At 41.6% G+C, this 13789-nt stretch overlaps 1 protein-coding gene across 3 annotated transcripts in view; it reads left to right on the plus strand.

The window, feature by feature from the left end:
• PCGF5 (polycomb group ring finger 5) overlaps positions 1–13789 on the plus strand; it is a 54764-nt gene that overhangs the window by 15952 nt on the left and 25023 nt on the right. For 2 of the 3 annotated variants that reach the window (XM_018069153.1, XM_018069155.1), the window contains exon 2: positions 3983–4291. In XM_018069153.1, the coding sequence (XP_017924642.1) occupies positions 4180–4291 (112 nt within the window). In that variant the 5' untranslated portion in view covers positions 3983–4179. Of the gene's footprint in view, positions 1–3895; positions 4292–13789 lie in introns of those variants that run through there. The other variant, XM_029958473.1, reaches the window with a different exon arrangement.

The raw sequence follows: 13789 nt of genomic DNA on the forward strand, positions 1-13789 counted from the left end.
CATAATTTCTATTAAGAGAAGCAGGGATTTGTTTTCTATTAATTTCCTAGTTCAGATGTGTCCCCGTAATTCTTCATCTACAAAATACAAGTAACTCTTAGGATAACTGGAGGGTAGTTGGAGACTTGCCTAGAAACAGACTCCAGTGTAGCTCTGTAGGGATGTAGCATTGTACTAATGTAGATCTACTTGCAGAATTAGAATTATTCACTCATTTCAAATGTTACTGAGAATTTGAATATTGACCAGTGTTTATTTTCTCTCTGGAATTTATTTGGGAACTGATGTCGAATATTGGTATTTTTCAAAAATGTTGGAACTGCTTTAATGAAATGCTTGGAGTTCACGTATTCTTGTGTGTCCTGGCTGTTCCTTTAAAAAGATACATTTAATTCTTATTAAATGTAAATAATTACTCTGTTACACATGTAAATAATTACTCACATTCACATGAGGATGATCCAGTAGTTCTTTAGGGATTTCAAGAAACTACTCCTCAATGTTGATAATGCTTAGAAAGCAGTCTTTATTTTCTATTTGTTAGACAAGTTCATATATGTAAAAAAGGACTTGGTTTAAAAAAAAAAAGTAAGCACTGTGTTCGAGGACACTCTGGGAACTGCTGAGTACAAGTCAGTGGATGAGAAAGTCAAAAGTTTGAGAAACAGAAAAATGAGAGCAGCTGTATTTTCATCACTCATTTGAGGACTATAATCACCCTCTCTGTCATACCATGTTTCCTGTCACCAATACATGATATATATTTACTTTTATGAGCTAAGTTCATTTTCTTGATTCTGTTTCTTTCATAATATGACTGCCTTGTTTGATTCCTCTGTTACCTTTTAACTGCTATTAGTAGATCAAAATTCTCATATCACTTATATGGACCTGTATTTTTAAATAAACCTGTTGTATGAAATGCTAGGAGTTAACTACCTTTGAAATTATAATTAATTCATAAGCATTTATTAAAATAATTTTCTTCCTTATGATATAAAGTGGGAGTAAGTATTTAAGGATCTAGTTTCCTCTGATAATGAAATGAGAGCTCCTTTGCTGCTTCTTGTTTGCTCTTTATGTTGTGGTCTTATAAGGTGCTGAAAGCCTCAACTTTCATCACCTTCAGTCAGCATCTCATAAATACACTTAGTACCAGCAGGACTGAGTGGAGAGATGAGGCAAGAATTTGTTGTCTACACTGTCACCTGGCATGGGACTGGTTGCCCTTAGAAGAACTTCAGTATGGCTTGTGGGAACCTGTACTGGTCGTGTATGTTTGCAAGTACTACAATAATCACAACTGCTGTGTGATTATTACTGTGTGGGCTACACAGTATAATAAATGACATAAGTGAGTTTTTGATGTGCTTGAATCGAACAGTGTGCATCCATTACTGGGTAAACGTGAGCCTAGCTGACTAATTTGTTTAGAAAATGTTGGGTTCTTTTTTTTCAAGTGAGACACTTAAAGTATGATTTGAAATCCCACGTAGAAACCAGTTTATTTTTAAAACAAGTCTTACCAGATGCAGTCATTTTGAAACAACCAGGAAAGCATCAGCAGTTGCTTGTTTTAAATGCATGTATGTAAGTTTAATAATGCTGTATCATACTTAGCCTACATTCGAGCAGAGCCACTCTCACACTCATTCTGAAAAATGTCAACTTCTGCTAAACTGACAGAATGTGACTAATTAAAATATTCCCATGAGATGTATATAGTCTATGTTGTCTATTTCTCTGCTTCATGTTTAGTTTACAGTTCTGTGTTCTTTAGCCTTTGGGTCATCAGTGTGTACTTTATGGTATAATAATGCAAACAACAGTTAACAAGAGAAGGCCAAAACCATCAAAACACAACTCCTTGTTAAGCTTTTACTGTATCCTGGGATGCATTAGGCACAGCATCACCAGCTGGTCAAGGGAGGTGATTGTCCTGCTGTGCTCTGCTCTGCACTGGGGCAGCCTCACCTTGAGTGCCGGGGGCAGTTTTGGGCACCACAATATCAGAAAGATATTGAACTATTAGAGAGTGTCCGAGGGAGGGCAACAAAGATGGTGAAGGGCCTTGAGGGGAAGCCGTATGAGGAGCGGCTGAGGGCACTTGGTCTTGGTCCAGTTTCAGCCTGGAGGAGACTGAGGGGAGACCGCATCACAGTGTACAGCTTCCTCGTGAGGGGATGCAGAGGGGTAGGCACTGATCTGTTCTCTGTGGTGACCAGTGACAGGACTTGAGGAAATGGCATGAAGCTGTCAGGGGAGGTTTAGGTTGGATATTAGGAAAAGGTTCTTCACCCAGAGGGTGGTTGGGCACTGGAACAGGCTCCCCAGGGAAGTGGTCACAGCACCAAGCCTGACAGAGTTCGAGAAGTGTTTGGACAACAATCTCGGGCACATGGTGGGATTCTTGGAATGTCCTGTGCAGGGCCAGGAGTTGGACTTGATGATCCTTGTGGGTCCCTTCCAACTCAGCATAATCTGTGATTCTACACTGCTTCAAAAGATTTTTAGCTTTATAAACTTCTTTTCACATTGTGAAGAAATAAGCTTATACAAGATAAATATTTTAGCAGCAAAAATTATGTATGTCCTGTTGAATTACTCTATGTCTAGTTTATCATGTATTCATCATTGCACTGTAACTTTAATGGTAACAGTTTTTAATGCACCTGACTCAAACTGCCAATTGATTTGATGCACATGGAGATCTCTTGGATGGTAAATATTCCAGAGGTAAGAATGGATGGCAGGAACAGGCCAAAATTATTAAAGCCTTCTCCTGTTGCAGCACTTTCCAAAGGATGAAAGGGAGAGTGCATTGGAGGGCCAATGCAAAGTGAGTATTTATCTAAAAATGTAGAATGGAAAAGCAAATACCTAACACAGTCACAGGTAAAGTGGTGGCATTGCAGATGATATAGAAAATGCCTCCTTAGGTTTTTGTCATTATTGTTAAAAGCAGCGAAGAAGAAATTTTCCAGAAATAGTGCAATTGAAAAATGAAGGCCACTTTAGTTTTCTGGATAATTACTTGGTAATAATATGGCGCATTTCTTAGAACAGGGGAGCAAAAAGCAGATGCCCTGAACCGTGGAGGCAGCTTTCACTCGTGCTTAGCCGTTTTCTGGCTAGTTGGTCCCGGTTCGAGGAAAACACATGTATGTTCACAGGATTTGAGTAACTTAGTCCAGTGTTTATCATTTGCATTTGCGGGCTGGAGAAATGAGTTTAACTTTCCCTCTTCCAGGGCAGAAGCTGAAGTTATTTTGAAGAAGCGGTGGCGGGGCCGCAGCGGGGCCCGGGAGGCGAGCTGGGCTCCGCTCCTGCTCGCACCTCGCCCGGCAGCGCCGCCGCTCCCCGAGCTCCTGCCGGGCAGGGCTCCGGGCCGCGCCCGCCCGAGGGGCGCTGCGGGGCTCGGCCGGGAGCAGCGCTGCGCGGCTCCGTCCGCCCGCCCCCGGGACCGGCCGCGGCAGCCGCGGGGAGGGAGGAGCGCCCGGAGCGGGGGGAGGCGCGCCGCCTTTCTCTTCTCTTTCGGCCGGGCGCTCCGCCGAGGCCGCGGGGCTGCGCCAGGGTACGGCGGGGGCCGGCGGAGAGGCGCCGCAGGTGCGGCAGGGAAGGGACGGGAGCCGGCGAAGCGGGGGCACAGCCGGGCGCCCGCCGCCCTCTCCGGCCGCGCTCCCGCGGGGCGGCGGGGGGTGCTCCCCGCGGGGCCGCCGAGGCCTGCGGGCCCGGAGCTGCGCGGGCGGGGTGCGCAGGGAGGGCGGCGGGGCCGGCCCCGGCCCCTGCACCTGTCACCCGGCCCGCGGCTCGTCGCGGAGCCTGGCGGGGCGGGGGCGCGGCTCGGAGCTCGGCTGCCGGGCTGCTGTTATGTAAATAACGGCCCGGTGCCCCCGCCAAGTTCATGGCGACACTGCTCCTCCAGGGCATCGCCGCTGTCCGGCCAGGTTTACACAGCTCTCTCTTTGCACGTGTGTTACAGGTAGGAAATGACTCGCCTGGCACGGGAGCAGGAGTTATGAGCCATGTCCCAGTGAGACCGGCGGAATTAAGAGCAAATGCCTGGAGAAGTCCAGTTGCACAGAGCAGTGCTACAGCTCTTGTGAACTGCGGGTATCGACGCCTCTCAGACTCGCTTCTCTGGCCCCGAGCACTCTGCCAGTAATTCCTGCCCCACGAATGGCTACTCAGAGGAAGCACTTGGTGAAAGATTTCAATCCTCATATCACCTGCTATATCTGTAAAGGCTATCTCATCAAGCCAACTACAGTAACTGAGTGCCTCCATACCTGTAAGTAGTACTTTGCAAAATATTCCCTCCTTCATAAGTGATGGTTGCTTGAAGCGTGAATGTGTTTAATATGACCGCTGTGCTGGTTTTTGTTCACTGAATTTTTACATGAAATCCTCTGAATGAATTCAGTCTCAGCTGGGGTTTCCTAAACACTGGTCTCCAGTCTGGGTCATCTTGAACTGTGTGCAGTACTGTGCTCCACAGTACAGTACATGGAGCTCCTGGAGCAGGTGCAGTGGAGAGCTACTAAGTTGATCAAGGGTCTGGAGAATCTCCCTTATGAGGAAAGGCTGAGGGATTTGAGCCTGTTCAGCCTTGAGAAGAGGTGACTGAGAGGGGACCTCATTAATATGTATAAATATCTAAAGGGTGGGTGTCAAGAGGATGGAACCACACTCTTCTCAGTGATGCCAAGCAAAAGGACAAGAGGCAATGGGCAGAAACTGATGAACAGGAGGTCCTACCTGAACATGAGGAGGAACTTCTGTACTATGCGAGTGACCATGCACTGGAACAGATCACCCAGAGAGGTTGTGGAGTCTCCCTCACTGGAGATATTCAGGAACCCTCTGGATGCAATCCTGTGCCGTATGCTCTAGGATGACACTGCTTGAGCAGGGAGGTTGGACCAGATGACCCACTGTGACCCCTTCCAACCTGACCAGTTCTGTGAAAGTATGTCAGCTCTGCTGAATGCCTTGTAAAGATACCTCTTTTCTTTCTCCTAAGCTAGTGGTGATTGTGCTGGCTCTAACACCAAACTTGTATCACTGTGGCCTGGCTGATCAGAGGTGAGATCATTAGTCAGGTCAGGTGTGCTATTCTGATAATATAACTGTGCTCTTGAAACTTAAGCTAATGTATCTGTTGACAGTGTGCATGATGGATCCACAGGTTTGGTCAGTACCGGCACACAAGTCTCTGTAATGTGTTCCATGGCAAAATGCAGCGAAGTACTTGAAAGTTGGCAAAATATTTATTTAGGGAGTAGATTTCTTTCAATAAAACTGTCTCAGGGAAAATATTCAGCTTGTCTTAGGCTCCTAATATATCTAAAACATTGGCGTGTATGAATTATATTAAGCGTATGAATGGTCCTGTCAAACTCAGTCATCTTACTTCCACACTTGATTTTTTTTACATGTATTCCTGAATAGACAGTAGTTTGATTGGACTTTCTTGAGAATTTGATGTCTTTCCAAAGAAGATTTGAACTCTTCTAAAAGAAGAGTAAAGGGAACTATATGTGTCTGGTAGATTTCCCATTTTCAAACCTTTAATATCAGTTAAAAGCCTTGTCTTGGCATTTCCTGTCATTTCTGCGCAGTGTTGTTCTTGCAATTGTTATTGTTGTCTTGCAGTTGTTACTGTCTTCACTGTTAATTTTTACACTATGGTGTTATGTCCCCACTATATCACGCACATATAAAATTAAAACAACAGAAGCCATTGTGCAGCAGGAAAATTGTGGCATAGTTACCATCACAGAACCATGATGGGATAACTCACACAACTGGAGGGCTGCAATGGATGGCTATAAACTCTTCAGAAGGGATAGGCAAAGAAGGAGAGCTAGTTGGGTAGCACTCTGAGTTAGGGAGTGTTTTGGGTGTCTAAAACCTAGTGCTGGTGATAATAGAGTTGAGTGTTTAAGAATTGGGGCGAAGGCCAACAAGGCAGTATCATTGTGGGAGTCTGTTATAGATCACCCAACCAGGGTGAAGAGGCAGATGAAACATTCTGTAAGCAGCTGAGGGAAGTCTCACAGTTTCTAGCACTTGTTCTGGTGGATGACTTTGACTTAGCAATGTCTGCTGGAAGTACACTACAGCAGAGAGAAGACAGTCTAGGTGTTCCTGAAGAGTGTGGAGGGTAACTTCCTGACAGAGCTCACAGGAGTGAGGCCCTGATGGACCTGCTGTTAGTGGACATAGAAGGACTGGTGGGTGGAGGCTGTCTTTGAGCACAGGAATCACAAAGGGTAGTCTTCAATTCTTGGAGGAGTAAGAATGTTGTTTAGCACAACTGTTCCTCAGACTTCTGGGGGTCCAACTTTGGAGCCTGGTTGACAGTCCTTTGGGAGGCAGTCCTGAAGGGCAGAGGAGTCCAGGAAAGCTGTACATGCTTTAAGGGGGAAATCCTAGAGACACAGGAGCAGGCTATCCCTGTGTGCCAAAAGATGAGTTGTCAGGGAAGATGACCAGCTTGGCTGTACAGAAAGCCTTGTCTGGAACTCAGTAAAAAAAAAGGAGAGTTTATTAATTTGGAAGAAGGGGCAGTCAACTCAGGAGGACTGCAAGGATGTCATGAAGTTATGCAGAGAGAAAATTAGAAGGGCCAAAGCCCAACAGAACTTAATCTGGTTACTGCCATAAAAGAGAATTAAAAATGTGTCTGTAAGTCTATATATTAGCAACAAAAGGAGATCTAAGGAGAATCTCCATCCTTTATTGGATACAGAAGGAAAATAGTGACAAAGAGTCAGGAGAAGACTGAGGTACTTAATAGAGGTAAATTAATAGAAGCAGGTAAATGTATTATTAAATTCTTTCCCTTTAAAGAAACTGGAAAAATTCTGGTATTAGCTAATTTTTTTTAAGATTGAAGTTTAATGAGCAGTAGTAACTTCTAAAAGGTAGGGGTGAGAGGGAAACAGTTACTTCAGAAATCAGCTCAGATTTGAAAAAATGTTTTTGTTTATATAATTTATTTGTTTATTTATTTTCACTCCCATTACAAAACAGTAATGGCAGGAGTGTTTTCAGTGGCATCTCTTTCTTTTGTTTACCTGTAGATTGAGAGCTCTTTACTGAGACAGCTCTGTTACTGCCTAGTCCCCACATTAGAGGACGTGAATTTTACTGAGCTGCCATAGAGTTGCACAGGTCTCCTCCCCAAAAAGCTGCCACGTGTTTGGGTCATTAAGTAGAACTGGAGGAAAGCAGGTGATGTTTCTTTAAAGCAAAGTTTAGTTGCCAAAGTACAAAGCTTACAGTGATGGAAGGGAAAATTAAATTAAACAAGTGGTGACATGAAAGTCTTATGTCTGCAGAGGAAAAGATGACTCTGTGTGGCAGAATTCAGGGTATCACAAAATACAATGATTTTAACTATCCTTTGATATTTTTTTTGTACTATTAGTTGCCATAAGTCAAAACATTGTTGCACAAATGATCAAAATCTGCAGATATTAATGGTTGAAGAAGCAGCATAAATTCATTAGGTACTGGGAGTACAATGTATTACTCTGGAAAGATGAGAAGCATGTATTGACATAGGTATTCTCCAGTGATCATAGGGGATCTGTTGTGATCAGTAGCAACCAAAGCAGTTAGCAGTTCATTTGCACATTCTGTGTGGTTGAAAAATGTTAGTAGAGTTCTGCTCTGAGAAATGAGTGCCTTTTTAATAAGGCATGTTTCTGATGGGTTTTTTGGAAATGTTGGACAGATAACTCCACCATTTACTGGGAAACATAAGTGCAACTTGGGCATCAGAAATACAAACTTCCCTATGCTGTGACCGAAATGGTTATGTTGCTGCAAAATAATTACTTATTCTGCAAATTCAGTGCTTAATTTCTTTTTTACTACTTCCAACAGAATGGTTTTCTCTTATGGGCTGAGACCTTTTTTTCTAGTCTGTTACACCATTGTCAAGGATGTTTAAGAACTACTGATTGAAGCAGGCTGAGTGTGAGCTAAAGGCCATGTCCCATCATCTGTTGTTTAGTACAGTGTGCGCTTACAAAACTTGGAAAATAAACTTTTCTCAGGAACCTTCTTTAGTGTCCTAAAAAAATATCAGACTGTTTGCACAATCATAGAAATGCTGGTTGAAAGGGACATCTGGAGGCTGCCTAGGCCAACATGCATGAGACGAGTTCATTGCCAGCACTGTACCAGGTCAAGTCATGGCTCTGTATAGTTGACATGTGGCTTTTCAAGCATGAAGTCTCTACAGCCTCTCTCAATAGCCTTTTCCAGTGCTTCAGTCTTTACCTAGTTTTACTGAAGGTCCTACCAAATGTCAGTGTGGGACCATTGCTCCTTGTGATACTTGCCACTCCCAAGAAGACAGGGCTCCGTCACTCCTGTAAGTGCTGTTCAAGTGGTACAGGCTGTTATTAGATCACCTGATAGTGTATAATATAATTCACTTTTGGCAAATTTGTACTGCCTATTCTTGATTACATTTTTGTCCCTCATGTTGTTGGAAATTGATTCCAGGGGCCATGATGTAATCTGCCATCTTTTCAGGGAGCTAGGGGAGACTGCTGAACTGTATTTACCTGGGTCATTCTTCCCCTCTTTAACAAAGGTGGGTTTAACACACTGCCCTTTTCCAGTCATTGGGCACCTTTCATAATCACCATGATGATGGTGATAAGGTTTCATCTTAGTAAATCCTATCTGGCCTGTAGATTTGAATATGTCAAGTTTTCTCAGTGGGCCCAAACCTGCTACTCCTTGTCTATTGATCATCCCTCTCCTTCCCAAATCATGCATGGAGATCAGACTCTGTCTGTGAAGACCAAGGCAAAAAGGTACTGAGGACTTCAAACCTTTCTGTATAACCTATTCCTAAGTTGTTTCCTTCATTCATTAACAGGCAAACATTTTGTCTAAATTTCCTTCAGCTACTAGCATACTTACACAATTCCATTATGTCTCTCACTAGTTTTAGCTATGACTGGGCCTTGGCTTTCCTACTTTTGTCCCTAAGTGCCAGAGTAGTGATTTTATATCTTTTTGTTTCCCATCCTTGTCTCCACTTCTAATACGCTCTACTTTTGCATATTAATTAGGAACTTTGTGCACCAAGCATTTAGTGTGCACTAAGCAGTTCTTTAGACAAAATTCCCTGTACAACAGACTGGTTAGTGTAGCGATTGGGACACGGACACCCTTGCTGGTCAGCAAGAGAGTCGTTTATTATTTATTTCAAGCCTCTATTTATAGAGGAACTAGTTTCATTTCTGGTCTGTGAGCTAAGCATCTTCAACCTATCAACAAGCAATACTTGGCCCTATAAAATTACAGTATGCTTATTTCTACCTATTAACAACTAATGTCCATCTTTACACCTGTCAGCTTTCAGCATGCTTTCTTCTTTTCTTCAATCATCCTCTTGTTCTGGATCACTCAACCTTTGGCTCCATGCACATTGTAGGCACTTCCTCCCACCTTCTGCCACATTCTCTTCCATTCTGGCAATGTCCACTGCTTCATTAACCCTTTGTATGCTTGCTCTGGTCATGATCCTCCACAGATTAGCTCTTGAGGTCTAAATAAATTTTCTTTAAAAAAAGCCAACCAGCTCTCCTAAGTTTCTTTCTAATGATAATCTCCTTGGGAAATCTGACAAGCAGTTGCTTAAGCAACTTGAAGTGCCATCTCCTGGAGTTCAGAATCCTAACTCTGCTGTTTAACTGTGTATCGTTCCTCAAGATCCTGAACTGAATCCTCCTGAGTTGCTTGCCTCACCTCAGGGCAGGCTGCTGTCTGTGTCTGTGTTCCTCACCAGTTTTTCCCTGTTATGAAAAGCAGATCAAGTGGTGAATTACTCCTAGTTGGTCACTCTGGTATTTGCCTTAAGAAATTATCAACCAAGGCAGTCTAGGAACTTTCAGAAATAACCTTCCATGCAGGAAAATTACGAGATGTGTAATTTTCAGTATCAAACGAATAGTCCTGAAACTGGAGTGTTTTTCAGATTTTGCTAGAAACCTGTGCTCTCACTAGGAGATCACAAAAAACTTTACTGCAGCAAAAACTCACCTTCAGACAAGCAAGCTGAGCTGCTTTCAGACTCCTTCTCCTGCAAAAGCTTTAGTCAATGACGTGTAGCAGGTTATTTTAAAATAGAAATTTTCAACACAAAAAGTCTTTCTTGGTCATCATGTACTGAAATTATGGTATTCCCTTTCAACAGAAGGGAGTCCAGTTTGTATGTGTCTGGTAATTGTAATTAAGAGTGGAGTAGTCTCACGTGTAGTTTCTGAAAAGGGTGGTTAAGTGTATTGAAGTTTGTGTCCTGTTTTTATGCAGACACTTTCTCTAAATGTAAGTGCTTGTAAAGAAGGTTTAAGGTAGCTAATTGAATACTTCATTATACATACCAAATGACTTCTGTGCCTACACTGAGATGGGTTTGATGTTCCAGTAGCTGTGTGTATCTTGTGCTGCTCCTTTGCTCAATGGATCAGAGAGTAATTAACTTTGAGAGAGAAGATCCATGGAAGAATTCAAAGGATGGGTTCTGACGAAGAATTTGTCCTACAGTTAACTAATTAAACTTTCTCTTGTAGAATGTTTTATTTCAAAAATGCAATATGAAGTTTTATTTAGGTACCTCGTTAACCAACATTTAAACAGTAACCTGGGAGGAGTCTTCCCATTGAACTATATGTGAATTTGCATAAGATATGTACTTTTTTGTTTCCCTAAGATGACATACAGCACAATCCTGACACTTGTATCTGTATTTTTCATCTAATTACAAAGGTCTGAAAGAATGTGTGAACCAGATATCTCTGTATTGGAAAACATAGCATTGTCTGTTATGGTTGCCAGCCAATTAGCATATGTCACACAAGTACTTTTATCAGCTGTAGAAAATCATCGTATGTGAATTTAACTTTTGTTGTGTCTCATCTGAAATGTTATAGTACAACTGTGAAATTCAGGTTCTCATTTCTCTGGCCTGTGTACCATATATCAAAATTCTGCAAACTGTGTACATTTTGGTTAAGCAATTTCTTTTCTCCTGTTTGCTGCCACACCATGACCTACAGTAAAGCAAATGATACTGTATCATTTTGTTAATCTGTACTGGAAGTGTAAAAGGTTTTTGGTTTGGTGTTTGTTTTTTCCCTGAGGAAGTGAATTAAATATATTTGTAATTTAATTGTGGTTAAAGATTCCCTTTTCCCCTATTCTTAAACTTCATCCAATACTTAGACTTCATCCCATTTTCTGAAAGTGCCAAGTGATAGACTTTGAAAAATGTTCAGTGATCTATATTGACAGTAACAGAGGACACTTATACCTATCATATCTGAAAATACTGGTTCATTATCCCTATAGGACTATCATTTATCAGTTCATTACACTTGCGTGCTAGAATTTATATGTATTTTTTACCTTTACATTGCTATTGGTGAATCACATTTAGTTTTGATGGGCAAGTCCTCATAGCACCATAGGTCTCCATGAGAAAAAGTGAAAGTTGTTTTAGATTACTGCAGTATTGATTTACAATTTCAAGATTTTTTTCATGGCATTGAGCTGGCTGTACAAACACTCGATCCAGATCTGTGTGTTTGTTGGCATAGGGAATACATCCATATAGGACTGGAATAAGATTCTTGGTTCCTTATGATGTTTTTTCTGTACATATTTTACTCAGAGATCTTTCTTACACTGGAGTTTAAGCTCTTCATTAATCATTAACTCCTTTCCTGGACAGTGCATGGCTTCCAAGGGTGTCACCTTCTCTCAAGAAAAGGTACAAAGACAGCACATAAATATATTCAAACTGAGTAATTCAGTTCCTTTCTATAGATAGGTTTATATTATAAATATTTCTTTAAGTTACATTATTGTGGATATTAGCATGCTCTGTGTTTAGCAGTGGTTAGTGGTTGGGAGGTTTTATGATTTTAAATGTGTGTTAGTTATCTATCCCATGGCATAAAATTGTTGTGAATAGTAATCATTTCAGATTTCTTCTAGGTGTAAATGAAAGCCATAACTCAGATAGGCCCTCTTTCCCTTTAGTTTGAAAACAAACAAAAAAAACCTACCAAGATAAAGATATTTAAAATATCTTTACAAGACAAATGAATTAGTCCTTTTCAAATCAGTTAGAACAGTGTCATCCGAGACTTCAAGAACTTCTCTGATGTGAATGGAACAGAGATCCTAAGAACAAGTGAAAGAATTAAATTCTTTTAAAAGAATTTCAGACATACTTTCTTAAAATGCAGGGAAATGCTTTCTGAAGGAGACTAATTCTGATTGTTTATGGAAAAAATCACTCTGGTATTGACCCTTTGTAAGTCTTTTGAAGAATTTTTGTGCTAATTCTCTAAGAGTCTCAGTCGCAAAAAAAAAATCTAATACAATTGTAGAATGGTTTGGGTTGGAAGGGACCCTTAGTTAGTTCCAACCCCCCTGCCATGGGCAGGGACACCCTCCACTAATTCAAGTTGCTCAGAGCCTCATCCAGCCTGACCATTTTCCAGATAAGAGAAGCTTATGAGTCCCGAAATTAATATTGACCAGTACTAGTTACATTTGTACCTTTTTTGCCACTTCGTTTATTCTTTATCAATCATTTTAAGTTGGTGTCAGGTTAGAAAGACTCCATAGAGGTGCTGCTGTTTATACCAGACAAGAGGCTTACAAAAAAAGAAAAATAAATTAAAGACTAACTCCTTCCTTTATTATAGCAGTTAGCAGAAGAGGAACTTCATTTCCATTGAAAAAGAGCTAAGAGAATGGGGATTGATATTCTTGGAGAAGTGATTTTTGTATATATTTTGCTGTCTGTGCCTCTTCCCTATTGTATCATTGTGTGTATGTATCTGGGGTTTGATTAGTGAAGGAACAGAGTGATGCCTTCAGTTGCTCCCTGTACTTTGTATTTCAGGTAGGTGACAGAAGGAATGATAGTTCAGCTGGTTGTGGGAGCTGGGATGGCTGAGGAGCTACTGATCAGCTAAAGAATTCCACCTTGTGATGTTTGCCCTTGGGTTGTACAAGTGCAAACACTACATCTTAAGAAAAGCTTTGAGCTGAGAATCTTCATATCTTTTCAATTTCAAGGATAGTTTCTGTTATTTTAAGTCCTAGAGGAGATTCTCAGTCGTATTAATGAGGAGATGTTATAGAAATCTAAACTATATGCATTTCAAAAGTTAAGATTTGTGCTCTGATTTCAGCATGTTCTTAAATGCTCTCTTGGGCTTGCATGGGGGCTTCTATATGGGTGATGAAATTCTCTCTATTATGTAAGTGTAGTGGCAAAATGTTTACTTTTAGGAGTATTAGTTAGAAAAAGTATGTAGAAAAATGAAGAAATGTTGTAGGTACAATCACACTTGCTGCTCTGTACTAGACTTCTTACCCTCTGGAAGTGTTAGGGAATGAATGTGCAAAAATCGATTAAGTCTAATAATTCAACAAATTATAAAAGATCTGTGATATAAGAAGAGTTCTGTGTTTGCAGGTTCTTGCATCTGTATGCCAGCGCTAAATACCTCACAACTTCAGGTTAAGCAAAAAGTAACTCATGTCCTGAGTTCTGAGTGCTGCTCTCATGGCATCAGTGTTCTCAGCTCTTTTGGAGACACCGTGTGCAGAGGACAGTGCTGTGCCCAGCTTAAAGGGCTTGTCTGGCAGGGCTCGTGGGCTTCCTGAGCTCGTTTTACCAGGTCACCAGAAATCTGCCCTGCACCCAGCCAGCCCTGCATCCAGCCAGCCTTGCTAG

The sequence above is a fragment of the Manacus vitellinus genome, unplaced genomic scaffold, assembly GCF_001715985.3.
Source record: "Manacus vitellinus isolate BGI_N305 unplaced genomic scaffold, ASM171598v3 scaffold_15_pilon, whole genome shotgun sequence".
Taxonomy (NCBI): domain Eukaryota; kingdom Metazoa; phylum Chordata; class Aves; order Passeriformes; family Pipridae; genus Manacus; species Manacus vitellinus.